This window comes from Hemitrygon akajei, chromosome 20 (assembly GCF_048418815.1).
Source record: "Hemitrygon akajei chromosome 20, sHemAka1.3, whole genome shotgun sequence".
NCBI classification, from domain to species: domain Eukaryota; kingdom Metazoa; phylum Chordata; class Chondrichthyes; order Myliobatiformes; family Dasyatidae; genus Hemitrygon; species Hemitrygon akajei.
Genome location: NC_133143.1, coordinates 32,786,739 through 32,809,548, shown reverse-complemented (window position 1 = coordinate 32,809,548; position 22,810 = coordinate 32,786,739). Strand labels below are relative to the sequence as shown.

The window sequence follows — 22,810 nt, the reverse complement described above, 5'->3', positions numbered from 1 at the left end:
AAAATGTTAATTATATTTCAAGGTTTTCTTTGAATACAATATGAACATTGAAATAAGACATTCACTGATTCTGAGAGGACACCTTTTGGAAAAATGCACTCAATATAGAATATACAATATAACACAATATATAATGATGACAAGTGACCTTTACTTGGAGCATATATTTCTTATGTAGTTTGTGTGCTCTGAGGTTTATCCACCATCTTTGTAGTATATAATAGAAGTTAAGCTAATAATCTTAATAAATTTAAAGAAACATTTATAAGGTAAGATTCTAGTTTAGGAATAGATGGGCAAAACTGTTTTACTGAGATATTCATCATCTTCAGTTTGTTTGCAGTTGCCTTTTACTTGATTCAAGTAGAGAGTGAACCAGTTTTGGTGGGTGCATGGATCCTGGTGATCAATAGGTCAGTTTACAACACAGAGAGCAGTTTGTTGCAATGTGTTATCATTGAACAAAAGTTGGTAACTATGTTTTTCTTGTTCTCCAGGGAGATGAACAGAAGATCCATCAAAATGTTTGGTTTCAAAGCTGTACTGATCAGCCTCCTCTTCACAATGAGTTTACCATCTGCTAGCTCTCAACAGACTGGTACCTTGCTTTTAAGTTGTAACATTTAATCTATTTAGGATTCTACCCAACCATTGGCTATAATTTTATTGCATGTTTTGCAGTATGTTCAAGTATTTTGAATAATAAAGTCAAAAGCCAGGTTTTTGGGTAGCATTTATAAGTTGTTCATGTTTCATTCTGTTTAAAATTTATCAAGTACAGTTTTACAGTTGTAAGGGTAAGTGTAGACTTCAGCTTTGAAAGCAAAAGGAATCACTATATAGTAAGATAAATGACTGACTCTGCTTCTGTCCTGGGACCATAGAATAAAGCTCTTGTAGGCAATGTAATGGATGACAAATGACATGCATTGTTCATATCAGAAACTGTTCACATAATTCACAAACAACGTCATTGGTTTGTGTTCACTTTAAGAGATGGCATTAGACGTAGTGAAGTCAGTGTAAGACAACGACTTTTGTTCATAATGGAAGTAATGGGCTGTGGCTTTTGTTTAGCACATAAAACTAGTCGCATACTTTATTCACAAAATCTGACATTAGTGACCACAATGCTCTCAGACAATTCCGGAGTTACTCAATGACATGCTGACCATCCCAGCTGTTTAAAGCTGCTGGAGGCTTGGGAGCAGCATGCTACCATGTGGTTTGGACAGCAGAAGTCCAGTTTGTGCTGTGAGAATTCACTGCAGATTATACAAAATTTTACTACATTGCAGCATCGCTAAGTAGTTCCAATACAGCCAGAGGAGTAAGTATACAAGATAGTCTACCTGCACATGAGAAGTATGTTGCATTGAAAACTCAACTATTACAAATGTTTGGACTGTTTGACTCTGATTGTGCCAAATAGTTGCTCTCCTTGCCTCGGCTGGGTGATGCTAGGCCTCCAGAACTAATGGATCACGTGCTTTCTGTCCTGATCAATCACCATCCTTGTTTTAGTTTTAAAGAACTCTTTATGCAACAAATGATTGATCAAGTTTGCACAGCCCACACTAATATACCCATGAAGGACTACAGAGAGCTTGCTAAAATGGTCGATAGTCTTCACTCAGCCAGGCAGAGGTGAATCATTCCTTTTCCTTTTCCTGTCTTGATAAGCCCTGTCAACAGACTCATGGGGAGTTAGTCATGAGCTACCATCATGTGCTTGTATGCACTGAGGACGTTCCTAAAACAGCTGTTCCGTTTGGCTTATTTGAGTTTCTGCACATTCCATTTGGGTTGAAAAATGCAGCACAGACCTTCCAGCAGTTAATGGACTCTGTGCTAAAGAATTTTCCTTTTTTTCTAACTGGCACCGGCGCATCCAAAACTGAACACTTATCACATCTCTGCACACTTTTCAAGCAGCTATGGCAACTTGGGCTGATTATTAACCTTGCTAAATGCCAGTTCGGGTTGTCTACTATTGATTTTCTCATGAACTGCTTCACCGCAGAAGACGCGACACTCCTTCCATCAGAAGTTGCCATTATAACAGACTTACAACTGCCCAGGACTAGCGAAGCACTGCAAATGTTTTGTAGTATGGTGAATTTCTATTACTGTTTCATTCTGCAAACTGCTGAATTTATGCTCCCCTTGTACAGGGCCTGAAATGCATGCCCCTAATCCCATGCTTGAGTGGGCAGCGGACATGACCAAAGCATTTGTTGACACCAAATGAGCTCTTTCAAATGCAACCCTATTGGCGCACCCACTCAGCAATGTACCTATAGCCATCACTACCGTTGCCACAGACTATGCTTTCGGTGCTGTGCATGGACAGCCCGTTGGAGGTGTGTGGCAGTCGCTCACCTTTTTCAGCCGGCTGCTCCACCCCACCTGAGAGGAAGTACAGCATATTTGACTGTGAGCTTCGCAGTCTATATCTAGCCGTCCGCCATTTTTGTTTTCTACTGGAAGGTCGGCACTTCACAGTACTCCTTGACTACAAACCCCTCGTAACCACGATGTCCAAAGTGTCAGACCCTTGGACTGCAACCACCTGGCTTACATTTCAGAATTCACGATGGACCTACAGCACATTAAAGGGAAAATTATGCCATAAATGATTGTCTCTCAGGACCTGCTATTGATGCCATAGACATTGGGGTTGACTATGCTAGCAAGGCAGCTGACCAAGCCACTAACCGAGGGTCCAGGTTTACAGGGCAGCAGTCACAGGCCCGAGGTTGGCAGATGCCAATTTTGGAGATACACAAGTTTCCCTCCTGTGTGATATCTCAACCTGTTGTCCTCACCCCATAGTGCCTGCAAGTTGAGGGGACCTTTTTCTTAACTCCATTCATGGACTTCACTTCTGGATGGGAAGGCTTTGCAGAAACTAGTTGCTTTAAAGTTTGTGTGGTACGCCCTTAAGAAAAATACGTAAGACTGGAGTGCAGCCTGCATTTTGTGTCAGTGGGTAAAGATTAATTGTCATGTTTGGGCACCATTGGCACCTTTCGAGGTCCCTGAGCAACAATTTGACCATGTCAGTGTGGACCTGGTTGGTCCGCTTCCCCCCCACCACCGTCCCGCGGTTTCACGCATCTTCTTTCCGTGGTGGGCCATACCACCAGGTGGCCAGAGGTTGTCCCTCTAGCATCGACAATGGCTGCAGACGTGACTTGAGTACTCATCCACATCTTGGTCGATCGGTTCAGCACCCCATCTGATATTTCTCCTGATCACAGTCCTCAATACACGTCAGACCTCTGGGCCACGATGGCCCAGAACTTCTGTACTAAATTGCGTCACAATGTGGGTTATCACAGCAGTCCAATGACCTGTGTGAGTGGTTTCACCGTTCCTTAAAGGTTGTTCAAAGGGCCTCCCTGATGGACAAGTGTTGGCACCATCATCTCCTGTGGATCCTGCTGCTGCTCAGAATGACTCAAAAAGAAGACCTGCAGTCCTTTGCAGATGAGTTAGTGTATGTGTAGCCACTACAGGTTCTGGGTGATTTTATTCCTAATTCCACGACCACCTGGTGGCTGTCTTAGCAGCATTCCGCCCTCCTCAGTAAACTTAATTCCTTGAAACTTAATTTCTACCTCTTATCATTACAACACTTTTGGGTTCCAGTTAACCTATGTTCTACCTCATTTGTTTTTATCTGCCATGATGCACATTGACTCCCTATTAAGTCGGCTTGAAAATGTACTTAAATAATTATCACAAATATGTCACTTATGGAAGAAGAGGAGAAAACACACTGGAGCACTGTTATATTATGAACCAGGATACTTACCATGCCATCCCATGCTCAAACTTTGGAAAGTCTGGCTGTACTTCTACTCCCTGAGTTTAGGCAGAGACTGAAGACTGCGGCATTAGTAGAAAGGACCAAGAATGTATGGACAAGGGAGGCAGAGGAGCACTTACAGGACTGAAAATTATTCATGAATTCTTCTTTGAGTCTGAGTGAATGAGCTATGTGGACGAGTGTGTGCCTACAAGAACATAATGTACGTACTCAAATGAAAAGCCATGAATGAACCAAGTGGTTCATAGTCTGCTGAGGGCTCGATCTGTGGCATTCAAGTCTGGTAATCCAGAACTATGCAAGGCTTGACTTATGGAGGGTTATCTCAAGAGCAAAAGAATAATTCCATTTGAGGTTAGAGGAAAATCAGACGCATATTAACTCTAGCAGGCCATTACTTCCTACAAAGCAAAACCTAACATCATGAATGGCGGTGATATTTCACTCCCAGATGAACTCAGTGCCTTTTGTGATCACTTTGAAAGAGAGAATGAAACTACAGCTATGAAGATTCAGCCAATCCAGTGATCCTGTGATCCCTGTCTCAGAGGCCGATGTCAGAATGGCCTTCAAGAGAGTGAACCCTCACAAGGCAACCGGCCCCAGTGGTTACTTGGTAGGGCTCTGAAAAAGACTCCTCTGGTAGATAGGGAGTGTAAGCCTGAATCTACAGTATTTCTGTAGATCATCTTGAACCAGCCTGCTGAGATCTAGATGGTTCCACTACCATACCCCCAGTATCACAACATGTCAGCCCACACCTAGATTAGCCAGAGGCCCCTACTGTTACTCCAACCAAGGCACCCAGAACCCAAGTTGTGGGACTCGTATGAGCTCCAGACAGACTCACAATGCCAGGTTTGGTGAAACCTGGAGGGACACTGTGTAGTGGAATGTAATGGGTGACAGATGCCACATCTTTCATAATAGAAACTGTTCTACATAATTCACAAACGTTGTCATTGAGTTGGTGTGTTCACTTTAAAAGACTGTGTCTGAGGTAATAATGTCGGTGGTCGTAATTGGAGTTAAGAGTTGTGGCTTTTGTTAAGCATATTAAATGACTCTTGCATGTTTTATTCACAAAATCTTACACCCTGCCCTCCCCACCCCTGAACGTTGTCTTGCCAGGAAGCTGAAGCAACCCCCTACCTGCTGCTGTTCATCTCTGTGCAGCGAACCGGATGTGAAGCCTACCCTTACCAATGATGTGTGTTGCTGAGCCAAGAGCCTGGATCCTGGAAAATCGGGCAAACTCAGCAACAAATTTACAGTTCGGTGTGGAAGGGCTGCCTGAGAGAGTTGGTGTGAGGTTGGCTGGGAGACAGTGCGGCTGCTCAGTGCTAAGATGTGGGGCTTGGGGGTCCTGACCATCACTGTGAATGCAGGCCATTGCTGAAGACTGATAACATCTGCTCCATGTGGATTGAACTCCACATGGATTAAACTGCATCTGCCACTTTACTGCCCATATTTGTAACTGATCTATAACCTACTATATTTTTGATAGTCTTTAACACTGCCTACAACTCCACCATCCGCAAACTTGCCAATCCACCTGTCTAATTTTTCATTCCCCATCATCGACATATATCACAAGCAGAGGTCTCAGTATGGATCACTGTGGGACACCACTGGTCACAGACCTCCATTCAGATTAACATCCTTCCTACCCTAACCTTTCTCTTCTATAGATGCTGTAATCTCTCCCATCACCTCCTATAGAATGTGATTGGAATTGCTGTTTCTTCGACTTTTAATTATACTGCACTGCTTTCCCCAGCCCAGAAACATTTCGATCTTAACTTGCTTATCACAATAGAGCTATTTCCAGGCTGGGGAGAGTTACAATCGATGAATGGGGGAGACAACGGATTCCATCACATTCACCAGGAGGCGATGAGTGAGATTGTAGTGTCCAGGTGGTCTGTCAATGAGGATCCACACTCACTGCACTGTCCACAGTGTTGCCTGAGCCCTGAATTTCAGCAAGAGCACCGTCCACTATAAACCACCCAATAACAGCCCTACAGGCAGCCTCTCCGCATTGTGCTGTGGGGCAACTCTTTACTGCAAGAACATCTGTGGGGGGATGAGTGGTTACAATATTCAGGTTTCCTACACAGTAGAGTGCAACAGCCTGCAGAATGGGTGCACACATAAGGCTTCCAGTATGGCTGTGCATATCCTCAGTGGATGGAACAAGGGCATTAGCTGGGCTGGGCAAGAACTCTGCAATAAATCAGTACTCTGACCAACATAAAACAGTTAGCAAGAAAATGAGATGCTTAGCTTGTGTAGAATTTGTTTGCTGGGGTATTGGGGGATAGGTTTTCTTTAAAATACAGTATTTAAACAATTAGAGCTCTTTTTTTACCTGGAATAACCTTGCAGGTGGTACTGCCATAACTTACATAGAAAACGTAGAAAACAGGTGCTGGAGTAGGCCATTTGGCCTTTCAAGGCTGCACCGCCATTCAGTATGATCATGGCTGATCATCCAACTCAGAACCCTGTGCCTGCTTTTTCTCCATACCCCCGATCCCTTTAGCCACAAGGGCCATATCTAACTTCCTCTTAAATATAGCCAATGAACCGACTTCAACTGTTTCCTGTGGCAGAGAATTCCACAGATTCACCACTCTCTGTGTGAAGAAGTTTTTCTTCATTTTCGTCCTAAAAGGCTTCCCCTTTATCCTTAAACTGTGATCCCTTGTTCTGGACTTCCCCAACATCGGAATCAATCTTGCTGCATCTAGCCTGTCCAATCCCTTTAGAATTTTAAGTGTTTCAATAAGATCTCCCTTCAGTCTTATAAATTCCAGCAAGTATAAGCCCATTCGATCCAGTCTTTCTTCATATGAAAGTCCTGCCATCCCAGGAATCAATCTGGTGAACCTTCTTTGTACTCCCTCTATGGCAAGAATGTCTTTCCTCAAATTAGGGGACCAAAACTGCACACAATTTTCTAGGTGTGGTCTCACCAAGGCCTTGTACAACTGCAGTAGAAGCTCCCTGCTCCTGTACACGAATCCTCTTGCTATGAATGCCAAAATAATGCCAACATACCATTTGCCTTTTTCACCGCCTGCTGTACCTGCATGCCCACTTTCAATGACTGGTGTACAATGACACCCAGGTCTCGTTGCACCTCCCCTTTTCCTAATTGGCCACCATTCAGATAATAATCTGTTTTTTGATTCTTGCCTCAAAATGGCGACATCCATAATTAAAGACCTCTATCACCCAGGATAGGCCCTCTTCTCATTGCGACCATCAAATAGGAGACACGGGAACCTGAAGTCACACTCAGTGATTCAGTAACAGCTTATTCTCCTCTGCCATTAGATTTCTGAATGGACATTCAATCCCTCAACACTACCTCACTATTTGTGGCTTTTGTTAAGCATATTAAATGACTCTTGCATGTTTTATTCACAAAACCTTACACCCTGCCCTCCCTAGCCCTGAATGTTGTCTTGCCAGGAAGCTGAAGCAACCCCCTACCTCACATTTATCCACATTAAATTGCATCTGCCATGAATTTGCCCACTCACCTAACCTATCCAAGTCACCCTGCATCCTCTTAGCATCCTCCTCACAGCTAACACCGCCGCCCAACTTCGTGTCATCCGCAGACTTGGAGATGCTGCATTTAATTCCCTCATCTAAATCATTAATATATATTGTAAACAACTGGGGTCCCAGCACTGAGCCTTGTGGTACCCCACTAGTCACTGCCTGCCATTAGCTGGGCCTTCATTGTAACTCTGAGAAAGTTAAGATGTCAGAACAGGATAATGAGAAGTAGAAAATACTCCAGATGTTCTGAAGTACATAACCAGATTTTTTCATGTATTTTGTCAGAGTAATGTGTGGGTGCCAGAATCAGAGTCAAGTTTATTGTCATTGTGTAACACATTCTTTTGTGGTAGCAGTACAGTAAAAAAACATAAAATTATAGTAAATTGCAAACATTAATCATTTGTTCATTATGTGCCAAGTCGTTTGGCAGGCAATTGTGGTCTTTCCATGCACACACACGCAAAATGCTGGAGGAACTCAGCAGGCCAGGCAGCATTGATGTAAAAGAGTACAGGCGATGTTTCCGGCCTCGACCCTTCGGCAGGACTGGAGAAAAAAAGATGAAGAGTCTGAAGGTGGAGGGAGGGGAGGAAGAAACACAAGGTGATGGTGAGACTGGGAGGGAGAGGGGTAAAGTAAAGAGCTGGGAAGTTGGTGAAAGAGATACAGGGCTGGAAAGGGGCAGTCTGATAGGAGAGGGCAGAAGGTCATTGTAGAAAGAAAAGTGGGGAAGAGCACCGGAGGGAGGTGATGGGAGGGCAAAGAGATAAGGCTAGAAAGGGAAAAGGGCTTGAGAATGATGAAGGAAGTGGGGAGAGGCCATTGCAGGATGTTTGAGAATTTGATTCTCATGCCATCAGGTTAGAGGCTACCCAGACAGAATATAAGGTGTTGTTCCTCCAACCTGAGTGTGGTCTCATCGCAACAATAGAGGCCATGCATAGACATACTGGAATGGGAGTGAGAAGGGGAATTGATGGCCACCAGGAGATCCCACTTTTTTTGGCAGACGGAGCATACGTGCTCAACGAAATGGATGCCCAATCTACAATGGATCTCACCAATATACAGCTGGTCATACCAGGAGCACTGTACACAGTAAATGACCCCAACAGACTCACAGGTGAAGTGTTGCCTCACTTGGAAGGACTGTTTGGGGTCCTGAATGGTAATGAGGGAGGAGGGGTAAGGGCAGGTGTAGCACTTGACCTGTTTGCTGGGATGTGCCAGGAGGGAGATCAGTGGGGAAGAACGAATGGACAAGGGAGTCGCGCAGGGAGCAATCCTTGTGGGAAGCTGAAAGTGGGAGGAGAGGGTGATGGTGGGAGAGAGGGAAAGTTGTGCTTGGTAGTGGGATCATACTCCTCAATTTTTTTTTCTCCAGTCCTGCTGAAGGGTGTCGGCTAAAGCATCAGCTGTACAGTACTCTTTTGCATAGATGCTGCATGGGCTGCTCAGTTCCTCCAGCATTTTGTGTGTGTAACTTGGAATTCTGGCATCTGCAGATTTTCTCTTGTTTGTGATTGGAGTATTGTGAGCAGTTTTGGGCCCCTTATCTATAAAAGGATGCACTGACATTTGAAAAAGTTCAAAGGAGTGATGCACCATCAATAACTCACGCTGAGACTTAGGAAGTGAGATTTCGGCTTTTATTGACTGGAAGAATAAACAACACTACATCCTGGGGAAAATGAGGGAGAGCAGCAGCCCACAGTCGCCTTTATACAGGGGTCTGTGGGAGGAGCCACAGGAGCAGTCAGCAGGGTCTGTGGGAGGAGCCACAGGAGCAGTCAGCGGGGGGTCTGTGGGAGGAGCCACAGGAGCAGTCAGCAGGGTCTGTGGGAGGAGCCACAGGAGCAGTCAGCGGGGGGTCTGTGGGAGGAGCCACAGGAGCAGTCAGCAGGGGTCTGTGGGAGGAGCCACAGGAGCAGTCAGACAGGTATATCTAGTTCACCACAAGGAGGTTCACAAAAATGATTCTAGGAATGAAAGGCTTATCATATGAGAAACGTTTGGCTCTAGGCCAGTAATCGCTGGAAATTTAGAAGAATGGGGGGGTGATCATCATCGAAAGTTGAAAGGCTTATGTAGCATCTGTGCCCCCAATTTACCCCTGTTCGCCTAGGGTGAACTGCCATCACCCCGCCAATAGTGCAATACTTCAGTGTAAATACAGTGTAATGCCCCCCAGTACATATTCGCAACACAAGTACACCAAAGGCGAGTAAATAATTGCAACTTTATAGTTATTTCTTAATAACACCACACACAAAATGCTGGTGGAACACAGCAGGCCAGGCAGCATCTATAGGGAGAAGCGCTGTTGATGTTTCGGGCCGAGACCCTTCGTCAGGACTAACCGAAAGGAAAGATAGTAAGAGATTTGAAAGTAGTGGGGGGAGTGGGAAATGCAAAATGATAGGAGAAGACCGGAGGGGGTGGGATGCAGCTAAGAGCTGGAAAGGTGATTGGCGAAAGTGATACAGAGCTGGAGAAGGGAAAGGATCATGGGACGGGAGGCCTCAGGAGAAAGAAAGTGGGGGAGCACCAGAGGGAGATGGAGAACAGGCAAACAACTAAATATGTCAGGGATGGGGTAAGAAGGGGAGGAGGGGCATTAACGGAAGTTAGAGAAGTCAATGTTCATGCCATCAGGTTGGAGGCTACCCAGCCAGTATATAAGGTGTTGCCCCACCAACCTGAGTTTGGATTCATTTTGATAATAGAAGAGGCCATGGATAGACATATCAGAATGGGAATGGGAGGTGGAATTAAAATGTGTGGCCACTGGGAGATCCTGGTTTTTCTGGCGGACCGAGCGTAGGTGTTCAGCGAAACAGTCTCTCAGTCAGCGTCGGGTCTCACCAATATATAAAAGGCCACACCAGGAGCACCGGACGCAGTATACCACACCAGCCGACTCACAGGTGAAGTGTCGCCTCACCTGGAAGGACTGTCTGGGGCCCTGAATGGTGGTGAGGGAGGAAGTGTAAGGGCAGGTGTAGCACTTGTCCGTTTACAAGGATAAGTAATTCAAACAACAACACACACAAAATGCTGGTGGAACACAGCAGGCCAGGCAGCATCTATATGGAGAAGCCTCGTGTTTGTTATTTCTTAATGATGGGTTAGTAGAAACAGATAACCTAAAGGCACCATATCAGTAAGTTTATCAGTTTGTGCACATAATATTTTAATATGTTGGAGCTCACGCCTCTGGTTCCATCGACAATGACCTTCTGAGCCTTTGGCCACCGTCCGAACTGCTGATGTCCAGTATCCGCAGCCCTGGAACCGTTGTCCACTCCTCACACGTCTGTCCTCCTCACTCGCCTCCCGAAAAAGACCGCAAACTCCCACTCAGCTCACAGATACAAAATAGCATAACAATTCTCCATTGGTTAGGTCTCCCTTATCTACAGTTATAACCCAAACATTCCAGATACAGAAACCCATTCCAGCATTAAGTAACATTACAAAGAAGCCATTCATTATAACAATACAGAGAAGCTATTTTGTTAGCCTGAACAGTTAAAACCACAGTTACTGGTTCTGAGAGCCCTACACTTAAAGTGGTTGTGGAGAAAACGTTCCATAGAGTTGGGTGTCTAGGAACAGAAGGCACAATATCAGATTAGAGGGACCTCCATTTAGAATAGAAATGAAGAGCAACTTATTTCGCAAGGGAGTGGTGAATCAGTGGATTTTTTGCCACAGGTGGTTGTGGAAGCCAAGTCATAGAGTGTATTGAAGGCGTAGGTTGATAGATTGTTGATAAGTTATGGTGTGAAAGGTTACAGGGAGAAGGCAGGAGAATGGGATTGAGAGGAGAAGGGATCAGTCATGATCAAATGGCAGAGCAGACTCGATGAGCCACATGGTCTAATTCTCCTCCTGTGACTTATGGCCTTATGGTCCAAGCTGTTTCAGAATCATTACATCTTTGGTGGTGGGGAGGGCATGCCCATGATAGAACTGGGTGAGCCAACAACTGTTCGCAGCCTCTTGCAATGCTGTGCATTGGAGTCTCTATACCAGGCTGTGAGGCACCCAGTCAAAAGTCTCTCCAACATACGTAAGAGGTTTTGGAGACAAACCAAATCTCCTAATGCAATAGAGATTTTTCTGTGATTGAGTTAACGCGTGGAGTCCAAGATCGATCCTCTAAGATGTTCTTGCCCTGGAACTTGAAGCTGCTCTCCCTTTCCACTGTTGAGCTTTCAGTGAGGACTGGTGTCTGTTCCCCTGATTTCCCCACGACAATCAATTCCTTTGTCTTGCCAATGAGCTTGTTTTTGCGACATTCAAACTGCCAATCTATCCCACTCCTGAATGCCTCCTTGTTGCTATCTGAGACTTTATGAACAATAGTGATGACAATGGAGAAGTTGTAGCTAATGCTTTGAACTGTGCTTAGCCACACAGTCCTGAGTCTAGAGAAAGCAGAGCAGTGGACGAAGCATGTTTCCTTGAGGTGTACCTGCAATGATTGTCAGCAAGGAGGAGATGTGTTGCTGATAGCACTGACTGTGGTCTCCCAATGAGGAAATTGAGGATCCAGTTACAGGGGGAAGTGCAGAACCCCAGGCATTGAGACTTGGTGATCTCTAATGAGGGAATGGTGGTGTTGAATGCTAAACGTTAATTGATAAACAGAGGTATGATGTATGTTCTGTAGTTGCCTGGGTGCTCCAATGTAGAGTAGAGAGCCAGTGAGACTGTGTCTGCTGTGGAGCTGTTGAAGTGCAACAGATACAGGCCCCTGCTCAGATAAGAGTTAGTTCTAGCCATACCTAACCTCGCAAAGCACTTCTCTACAGGGAGACAGTGGTTGAGGCATCTCACCCTGCTCTTCATTTCAGTCACTCAACTCAACGTTTGAGGAACGGCTTCTTCCCCTTCGCCATGGATTTCTGAATGGACAATGAATCCGTGAACATTACCTCAGGATTTTTTCCTCCATTTTGCACTGCTTACTTAATTTTCTTTAGTTTACTCATACTTGTTATTGCAACTTATAGTTTTTGTTATTATGTATTGCAATGTACTGCTAATGCAAAACAACACATTTCATGACATCTGCAAGTGATATTAAACTTGATTCTGATTCTGGTTCTTGGACACCAGTGTGTTAGTTGCCCTCTTGAAACTGGTGGAAATCTTAGATCCATTGGTGAAAGGTTGAAGATCGATGGATTTGTCATTATCTTATTAACTTCTGATTTTTTCTGTCTTAATAGCTTGCACAATGTCCTCTATTGCTGACATTGTTTTCCTAGTTGATGGATCCTGGAGTATAGGATCCCACAATTTTGAAAAAGTCCAAGATTTTCTCTCTACTTTGGTGAATGGATTTGATGTTGGAGAGGACAAAGTACGGATTGGCCTCATTCAGTTCAGTGGAAACCCTCGTACAGAGTTTTTCCGGAATTCTTTTTATGATAAGAGTGATATCCTACAGAAGATACAGCAACTACAATTGAAGGGAGGTGGTTCAAGAACTGGGCTGGGCTTGAGGTTCATGCTGAAAAAGCATTTTGTGGAGTCGGCAGGAAGTAGGGCTTCAATGGACGTGCCACAGGTGGCTATCATTATCACTGATGGGAAGTCTGAAGATAGCATTAGTTTGCCAGCAAAGGCTCTGAAGGATCAGGGGATCATTGTGTATGCCATTGGTATTCAAGATGCCAATTAGAGGGAACTTAAGCAGATTGCCAGTGAACCAGCTGTAAACTATATGTACAATGTAGCTGACTTTGATGATCTGAGGGAAATCTCACAGGCTATCATCTGGTTTTTGTGTATGAGGGTGCAAGAGGCGTCTCATGAAATATCCAACGTCCCACTGGCATCCCTAGGTATAGTATTTAGGAAGACATTAAGGTTGGGAATGCAAGATTCTAAGCTTTTTTTTAGTTTTGTGTTTTGGATTTTTTGAACAGATGCAATGTGCTTGACATTGCAATACCGTCAAAGTGTCAGATCTTCCTCAGTTCAAGAGTAATTACAGATAAAGAACAAATATTGGCATGACGAGTAATTTCCATATTGTGAACAAAGAAGTAGTTTAACTTTTTCAGAGTTTTTACTACTCAGGTAAATCTGTACAGAACTATGCAAGGCCGATAGCCCACAGGTGAAGGCTAACGCCTGGAAAACTGAGGAAGTTCTGACTCTTGACTATTTCTTTAAGCGCATTCCGTTGGTTCTGATGTTACAAGAATTTGACTCAGCATGTAGCCCTGTTCTGTTTAATGGCTAACAGAGACAAGGCGGAAACTGCAAATAAAGGATTTCCATTCTGCTATTCTCTATTAACTTGCTGTGGTATCAGCCCTATAATAATGCCTCTTGGAAGATGCAGATTACTTCTGAGTGTTAGTCATCCTGCTTGCAAAAACGTTGGCAACTGTGGTTCCTGTGGCAGTACTTAAAGAATTTGCTACAGGCCTGCACTCTTCTCCAATAATCTCAGGAGTATTGTTCAGAATGATCATTCCAAAGCAGTTGGACAGAATAGGTGAGAATTGTTCAGCAACGATCAGTGATTTATTACCATCTTGGCAAATCCACTCTCATAATCATAGTGTAAAGCATGACATGATGTGATCAGCGAGGTAATGAACATTTTGCCGTCTGAATAGATAACTTGGATGGGAATCTTGGTTAGGCACACGGGACAACTCAGCGGGGAATCTTGATCAGCATGGACCACTTTCCCATCTAAATGTCTGACCACTCTATGGTCAAGAATTCACACTCCAACTTCAATAACAGGACATGTAACCAGAACAGGGATTCAACATCAAACCCAAAAATTGGCTTAGTATGAATGTTATTAAAATGGCTGCCAACAGCCTTTTCCTGAGTGGTCTAACCATTTGAAGAAATCCTGAGAATGAAGCTATGGGTAATTACCCTATGTATGATGGAGCTTCCTGTTCCAAAATAATTACTTATGGTTCTTCAGTCAGACAGGATAAAATGCTTTGATTTTGAAAGAAGAAGAACTAAAAATAGGTATTGTGCTGATTACTTACACAATATATTTGATGCCTCAGTAATTTTTTATTCCAAAGTTAGGTTTGATAATGTTTAGAGTCTTTTGGATACAAGGCTACAAGTCACAGTTTGGATCTCATGATACCAATTTTATGCCCTTTATGTGGGATTAACTAAATCCTATTTCCACCATAACACAATTGCATCCAACTAGAGAACAGTTATGTGTTTATGCCTTTTGATTTTCAAGAGACTGAAAGAGAGATGGGAGTATGAGGGGGGAGAGAGAGACTGAGAAGGGGGAGAGGAGAGAGAGAATGAGAGAGAAAGGGAGAGAGGGAGTGGGAAAGGAGGAGAGAGAGAATCTTTGATGATCAAACGGGAAAAAATGGCTGCCAGAAATTGCTGAATTCAGCACTGACACTCAAAAACCTTTAATAATAAAAGTGTTACTATGTTTAAAATGCTGTAAGGGCCAGCTTAGAAACTGATTGTAGGAAATGGAAGCTGATTAATATGTGAGATTGGGCATAGCAAGAATGGATCACTTTTTTTTTAAATACAAAGACTATATTTTTAATAGTTTAAATATTAACCATACAACACCTTATGACTCTAAGGCATTTAGAGTCATATAGGGGAGTGTGAGGCATTAAGGGATGTTGGTGGTTCTGTTGTCTGCTTTCATTTTGCAAAAGCTACTTTAACAAAGAATATTATTTTCATGTGCTCAGCTTGCAGGGATGCCACAGTTGCTGACATTGTCCTTGTGATAGATGGTTCTTCAAGCATAAAGGATGAGGACTTTGAAAACATGAAGATATTTCTGCGTAAATTTGTTCGTGGACTGGATATTGCAAGCAACAAAGTGAGGATTGGGTTGGCTCAGTACAGCACACATCCAAAGACTGAGTTTCTTCTCAATACGTATTTGTCAAAAGAGAACGTATTGGACCATATACAAAATTTGTCACAAAAGAGGGGTGGGACAAATGTGACGAAAGTTCTGGAATTCCTGGACAGAGAACATTTTGTTAAGTCAGCAGGGAGTAGAATTGAAGAAGGTGTGAAACAAATTGCCATTCTGATCACCGATGGAGGATCTATTACTGAGGCAGCCAAGGCAGCTGAACAGCTGAGGAGCAGAAATATCACAATTTTTGTCATTGGAGTTAATGTCCAATCAGAAAAGGCACTTAGACTTTTATCCAGTAAACCATTTAATAAATATGCCTACAACATTGCAAGTTTTGACAAACTGTCCAAGTCAGAAATTTCAAACGGATTTTTGGAGTCGGTGTGCAGGGTAGTTGTAGACTATATCCAAGGTTGGTTCAATTGAAATATAGTCATGAAATTACACAAAACAAAAAATAATTCCTTTGTCGGAGCACATCTGGGACGGCTATTATCCCATTCTATCTATCTATCCCATAACTATCTTTATGATCCCATTTCTCAGCATTGATCACTTAGACTTTCCTTTCCTCCTTTTATCTTCTTATTGTGGTGTTTTCTAAGCTGAGCACACTGAGTCCAGCTTCATCCATACTCATTATTACCAGTGTATTTTATACTTTCATGTCTTTAGTGTTGATAGCTTGACCTGTATCCTTTAGTACTTGTTTCCTTCTATATCCTCAATGCTCATCTTCTTTATTAGACCAATCTATCCTACCCTTGGCTCCATCTCAATCTATTTTCTAGTGATGGAATTTTCTTCAGTCAAGTGTTCACTGATGCTTTCCTCATAGTCCCATGGTCATCAGAGTTACTTTTTGTAATTCATGAGGCCCATCCTAAAGTCTTAAATTCTGTTTCATTCCAGCACCTATTGCAATCCTTTTCATACCTCTTACATTGATAAACATTTCAAAAACACTGCTCATGTAATGCAACACTCCTCAAATGAACAGTTTCATGTTTATCCACATGGTTGAAATATTCAAATATATTCTTTGGGATTTTAGTATGCTGTCTTCCTTAGCTATTCACCTCCACCTTCCTATCATCTCCACAATCCTATTATCCAGTCTCCTTCAGTAGTCAATTACTCTGACTATTCAATTTATTCTCTTCTCCCTGCGTACCTTCACTTCCATGAGTTCAATCAGTTCCACTATTCTTCCATTCGCTCACATCCACCATCCCTCCATCGATCTCATCCACCATCCCTCCATCGATCTCATCCACCATCCCTCCTTTCGATCTCATCCACCATCCCTCCATTCGATCGCAATCACTATCGCTCCATTCGATCACATCCACTTTCCCTCCTTTCAATCATATCACTATCCTTCCATTTGATCTCATCCACTATCCCTCCATTCCATTGCATTCACATTCTCTCCACTCAATCCACTATCCTTCCTTTCAATCACATCCACTATCCTTCCATTCGATCACGTTCTCTGCCCCTCCATTTGATCACATTCTCTATCCCTCCATTCGATCTCATCCACTATCCCTCCTTTCAATCAGATCTACTACTCCTCCATTTGATCACATTCTCTAACCCTCCATTTGATCACATCCACTATCCCTCCATTTAATCACTTCTATTATTCCAACAGTTTTTTTTCACCTCTATTCTCCACTCTGCTTTCTATGGCCTTTCCTTACTCTGGTCCTTCCTACATACAGCAATGAAGTTCGCATTTTTGCCATGATGTATTACCAGGGGAACTATTTTGATGGTTGGGATTTCACAGTTCTCTAGATTTGCTCTTTGAACTAATCTATCATTTTATTTCCTTTACAGCCTATGCTGTGGATTATGCTGATGTTGTTTTTCTAGTTGATAGTTCTCTGAAGATGGGGTCTGCAGGATTTCAACGGATCCAAAAAGCCATTTTGAATGTTGTTTCTCAACTTGAGATTGGGGCAGACAAGTTCCAAGTTGGTCTTGCTCAGTACAGTACTAATTTCTATACAGAATTCTTACTGAGTGCCTTCCAAACAAATGCTCAAGTGACACGTTACATAAAGAATCCCAGTAACTTTGTATTTCAAAGAGGACGTGGGCCAGCAATGGGCAATGCCATTGATGTTCTGAACAAGGGTTTCTTCAGAGTGTCTGCTGGAAGTCGACGAGCTCAAGGAGTTCCTCAGATTGCTATAATATTTACTTCGGCACCTTCACTGGATGATGTCACTGCAGCTGCCAGGGAGATAAGAAAACAAGGGGTGAAGGCTATTGCCGTTGGTGTGAAGAATGCTAACCAGACTGAGCTGGAGAAGTTAGCCCCTCCTGAATTTATTTTCCAGAGTGATGATTTTGGAGTATTTGCTCAGTTACCAAGCAAAATATACAATGCAATCAAGCTGATAATAAAACAGGAATATCTATACAAAATATATGAAAGATCAGCAGGTATTGTTGGTTTCTTTTGGCATTCATCAAGTTCAAATTTAATTGTTATTGAACAAACATATGAATACACAGTGCCTATTAAAAGTATTCACCCCCTTTGAATGTTTTCATGTTCTTTTGTTTTACAACATTGAATCACAGTGGATTTAGTTTGGCTTTTTTGACACTGATTAACAGAAAACGATTATTTCATGTCAAAGTGAAAACAGATCTCTACAAGATGATCTAAATTAATTACAAATATAAAGCACAAAATAATTGATTGCTTAAGTATTCACCACCCCCCCCCCTTTAATATGACACAGCAAATCATCACTGGTACAGCAAATTGGTTTTAGAGATCACTTAATTAGTTAAATGGAGATCCAGTTTTTGAAACCTGTGTGCATTCAAGATGTTCCAAATGACTGCAGTAAAAATACACCTGTATCTGGAAGGTCCATCTGCTGGTGATTCAGTATCCTGGCAAAAACTACAGCATGAAGGCGAAAGAACATTCCAAGCATCTCCACAAAAAAGTTATTGAAAAGCACAAGTCAGGAGATTTACAAGTCACTGAATACCCATTGGAGTCTAGTTTAAGTCAATCATGAAGAAATGGAAAGAATATGGCACAGCTGTAAATCTGCTCAGAGCAGGCCATCGTCAAAAACTGAGTGACTGTGCAAGAAGGGGACTCATGAGAGAGGCCATCAAGAGACCTATGACAACTTTGGAGAAGTTACAAGCTTCACTGGCTGATGTTAGAGAGACTGTGCATACAACAGTTGCCCAGATGCTTCACCAGTCACAGCTCTGTGGGAGAGTGGCAAAGAGAAAGTCACTGTTGAAAAAGAATTCTCATGAAATCTTGGCTAGAGTTTGCCAGAAGGCATGTGGGAGACTCTGATGTCAGCTGGAAGAAGATTCTGTGGTATGATGAACCCAAAATTGAGCTTTCTGGCCACCAGACTGAACACTGTTTGATGTAAGCCAAACAACACACTTCATCAAAAACACTAACCCTACAATGAAGCATGGTAATAGCTGTATCATACTCTGGGGATGCTTCACTGCAGCAGGTCCTGGAATGTTTGTGTAGATAGAGGGTAAACTGAATGCAGCAAAATACAGGGAAATCCTGGCGGAAAACCGCTTGCAGTCTGCAAGAGGACTGCGACTTGAGAGAAGATTCGTTTTCCAGCAAGACAATAACCCTTGGCATAAAGACATAGCTACAGAAGAATGGCTTAAAAAAGAACAAAGTTAATGTCCTAGAATGGACCATTCAGAGCCCAGACCTCAATCCAACTAAGAATTTGTTGTTGGACTTGAAAGTTCTGTTTATTCACAATCCCCATGCAATCTGACAGAGCTTGAGCAGTTTTGTAAAGAGGAATTGGGAAAAGTTGCAGTGTCCAGATGTGCAAAGCTGATAGAGACCTGTCCACACAGACTCCAGGTTGTAATTGCTGCCCAAGGTGCATCTATTAAATACTGACATGAAGGGGGTGAATACTTATGAAATCAATCATTTTGTGTTTTATATTGGTAAATAATTCTGATCACACTGTAGAGATCTGATTTGACTTTGACTGGAAAGGGTCTTTTCTTCTGTTGATCAGTGTCAAAAAATCCAAATTAAATCCACTGTGAAACATAGAACATAGAAAGGCTACAGCACAATACAAGCCCTTCGGCCCACAAAGCTGTGCTGAACATGTCCTTACTTTAGAAATTACCTAGGGTTACCAATAGCCCTGTATTTTTCTGAGCTCCATGTAGCGATGTGATTCAATGTTGTAAAACAATAAAACATGAAAACATCCATGGGGTGGGGTGGGGTGGTGAATACCTTCTATAGGTACAGTAGCTGAACAAAACAGTGTTCCTCCATGGTTAGATACAAAACAAAGTATGTACAGTCAGACGCACATATAATGCAGATATTTACAATAACATAAACAGATGCAGTCGCTAAAGTATATTTATTTATTGAGATGCGGTGCGGAACAGCCTCTTCTGGCCCTCTGAGTGATGTTGGCCAGCAACCCCCGATTTAATCCTAGCCCCAACCTGTACATCTTTGCACTGTGGGAGTAAATCAGATCACCTGGAGGAAACGTACACTATCACGGGAAGAACATAGAGACTCCTTACAGTCAGTGGTAGGATTTTAGCCTGGGTACTGTAAAACATTGTGCTACGTAACCATGCCCAAGCCCTAAGTATCATGGCTTGAAGACTGATGATGCATGGGATGTTGTGCTGGTGTCATGTTTCTGCAAGAACAAGCACGTAGCAGCTTCTCATTTAGCACTCTATATCCACCCTATATACAGGTTGAATCTGTGGTAAAGATGGCAAATGTAATGTGGCATTATTTCAAGGGCAGTAGAATATAAAAGCTAGGAGATAATGCGGAGCCTTTATAAGGCACTAGTCAGGCCGTACTTGTGTTGCCAACAGTTTTGTGCCCCATATCTCAGAAAAGCTGTGTTGGCGTTGGAGAGAGTCCAGAGGACATGTATAAAGATGATTCTAGGAATGAAGGGGTTAGCACATGAGGAGTGTTTGGCAGCTTTGCGCCTGTACTCATTAGGATTTAGAAGGATGCAGGGGATCTCATGGGAGCTTACTGAATGTTGAAAGGACTAGATAGGGTGGATGTGGAGAGAATGTTTCCTATGGTGGGGGTATCCAGAACTTGAGGGCACAGCCTCAAAATTGAGGGTGACCTTTTAGAACAGAGGTATGGTGGAATATTTTTGAGCTGGAGATTAGTGAATCTGTGGAATGCTCTGCCACAGACTGTGGTGGAGGCCAAGTCTGTGTGTATATTTAAGATGGAAGTTGATCATTTCCTGATCGGTCAATGCATCTAAAGATTATGTTGAGAAGGCAGGTGCATGGCATTGACAGGGATCTGGGATCAGCATGATAGAATAGTGCAGTAGACTCAATGGGCTGAATGGCCCTATTCTGCTCCTAATGGTCCTTTGGTCTTCAGGTCTCCCCGGGTGTGTTTATCCCGTCCTGGCACAAATATTTTTAAACATTACTTTGTCAAGAGCTGATTATAAAGGTGTCTTCACTCTAACTGTCTGGTATTAATGGGAAATGAAAATGGTGATCTGTTGCTTCCCTTTCTTGTTGTAAAGATAATCAGATAGCTTCTGCATATTCACCTTAAATTTACCTCAATATTTTGCCTCTTGTTGAAATGTATGTACTTTTTCCTGGGGCTTAAAACTTCGTGCCTGCTTCCTATTCCTATAGTTATAGATTTAGGAAGTTAAAGGTTGCCATTTATGGATTGTACTGAATAAGTTTTGTGAAGTCCTACTTTAAGATGTACAGGCTGAGTTCCTGATAGGTTGGCGATGAGCACCAGTGTGCATCTGTGAATTGCAGCAACATTTGCCTCATTGGATGGGTTCCAAGATGCACAATGAGAAGTCCAGGCTCCTTCGGGTAGCATGTTCAATGTTAAACAGAGTTCATTCTACCAATTGAGCCTGGTCTTCCAGTCGAACCACATTAACCTTTACACATCTGAAATCATGACTTAACATAAAGCTGTCAATCAATGTGTTCCCATTGTCAGTATCAACAGCTTTGAGTAGAAAATGCACTTTAGATGTCTATCATTTTTAGGAAGAATATTTCTGGATATTACATCATTGACCTAACATGCAGCTGGCTGCCTGTTCAGTTCCTCAAATAAAAAATAGCTCCACTTTGTCAACCCTTCTTGCGTTATTCGACAATATCCAGTGTTCACTTGAAAAGAAGAATGATACAGTATATCAACCATCCTTGTTTTAGTATTTTCTCCTTCCCTATCAAGTTATCCAGGTCAAGATGGTTAGTTCTTTGAGGGTGTTGGTATAGGATAATTCATGATTGCCACAAACTGCTAGTCAGCTTGTCAGGTTTGTAGCTTCTGCACTTTCTAACAGAGGTCAACTGCTCTGTTGAGTATCATAAAATCAGAGAGAGGTTACAAGTTAGCAGAACACAGCTTCTAAACTTTGCAAAGCTGTCTTTGACCCAAAATGCTAACCTTGTTTTTCTTCCCACATATGCAGCCTGTTCTTATTTTTGACTGACAGAATTCACAATTTTAAAAAACTTAAAAAAAATATGACTAAAGGAGAAAGACAAAGTATATAATGTTTCAGACTCGCAAAGAGCGAATTTCACCAGGAGACATTACAGTGAGTCAGAATCTGAACAGAACATGAAGAATAAAAAGGCAGAAAAAAGGAAATTATAGGCCAGTTAGCCTGACTTCAGGGACTGGAAAGACATCAACTATTAAGGATGAGATTTTCTGGTATTTGGAGGCACATGATAAAATAGGCCAAAGTCAGCATGGTTTTCTGCAGGGGAAATCTTAGCTGACCAATCTGCTGGAATTCTTTGATCTAATTCTTTGGCTTTATAAGACATTGGTCCGACTGCACTTGGAATATTGTTAGTAGTTTTGGGTCCCTTATCCGAGAAAAGATGTGCTGGCATTGGAAAGGGTCCAGAGGGGGTTCACTAGAATTATCTCGGGTATGAAAGGATTAACATAGGAGGAATATTTGATAGCTCTGGTTCTGCACTCGTTGAAGTTTAGAAAAATGAGGAGGGATCTCATTACAGCCCATCAAATATTGAAAGGTGTGGATAAAGTGGAGAGGATGTTTTCTACAGTGGGGCAGTCTAGGATCAGAGGGTACAGCCTTAGAACTGAGGGACTTCCATTTAGAGCAGAAATGAGGAAACATTTCTTTAGTAAATCTATGGAATTCATTGCCACAAATGGCTGTGCTGGCCAAGTCATTGTGTGTATTTAAGGTGGAGATTGATAGCTATTTGATTAATGAGGGTGTGAAAAGTTACAGGGAGAAAGCAGGAAAATAGGGTTGAGAGGGATAATAGATCAACCATGATGGAATGCTTCAGCAGACTCGATGGGCCAAATGGCCTATTTCTGCTCTTATAATATGTCTTATGGTATGATGACATTAAAGTGAGAATTTTTG

The 22,810-nt window shown here is 42.6% G+C and overlaps 1 protein-coding gene across 1 annotated transcript in view; it reads left to right on the top strand.

The window, feature by feature from the left end:
* The first annotated feature begins 12,668 nt into the window (after nt 1–12,668).
* The window catches only part of LOC140713931 (collagen alpha-6(VI) chain-like), a 142,859-nt gene continuing 132,717 nt past the window's right edge, over nt 12,669–22,810 (top strand). Inside the window, exons 1-3 of the mRNA XM_073024627.1 lie at nt 12,669–13,095; nt 15,157–15,750; nt 17,184–17,795. Of these exons, the coding sequence (XP_072880728.1) occupies nt 12,669–13,095; nt 15,157–15,750; nt 17,184–17,795 (1,633 nt within the window). The remainder of the gene's footprint in view (nt 13,096–15,156; nt 15,751–17,183; nt 17,796–22,810) is intronic.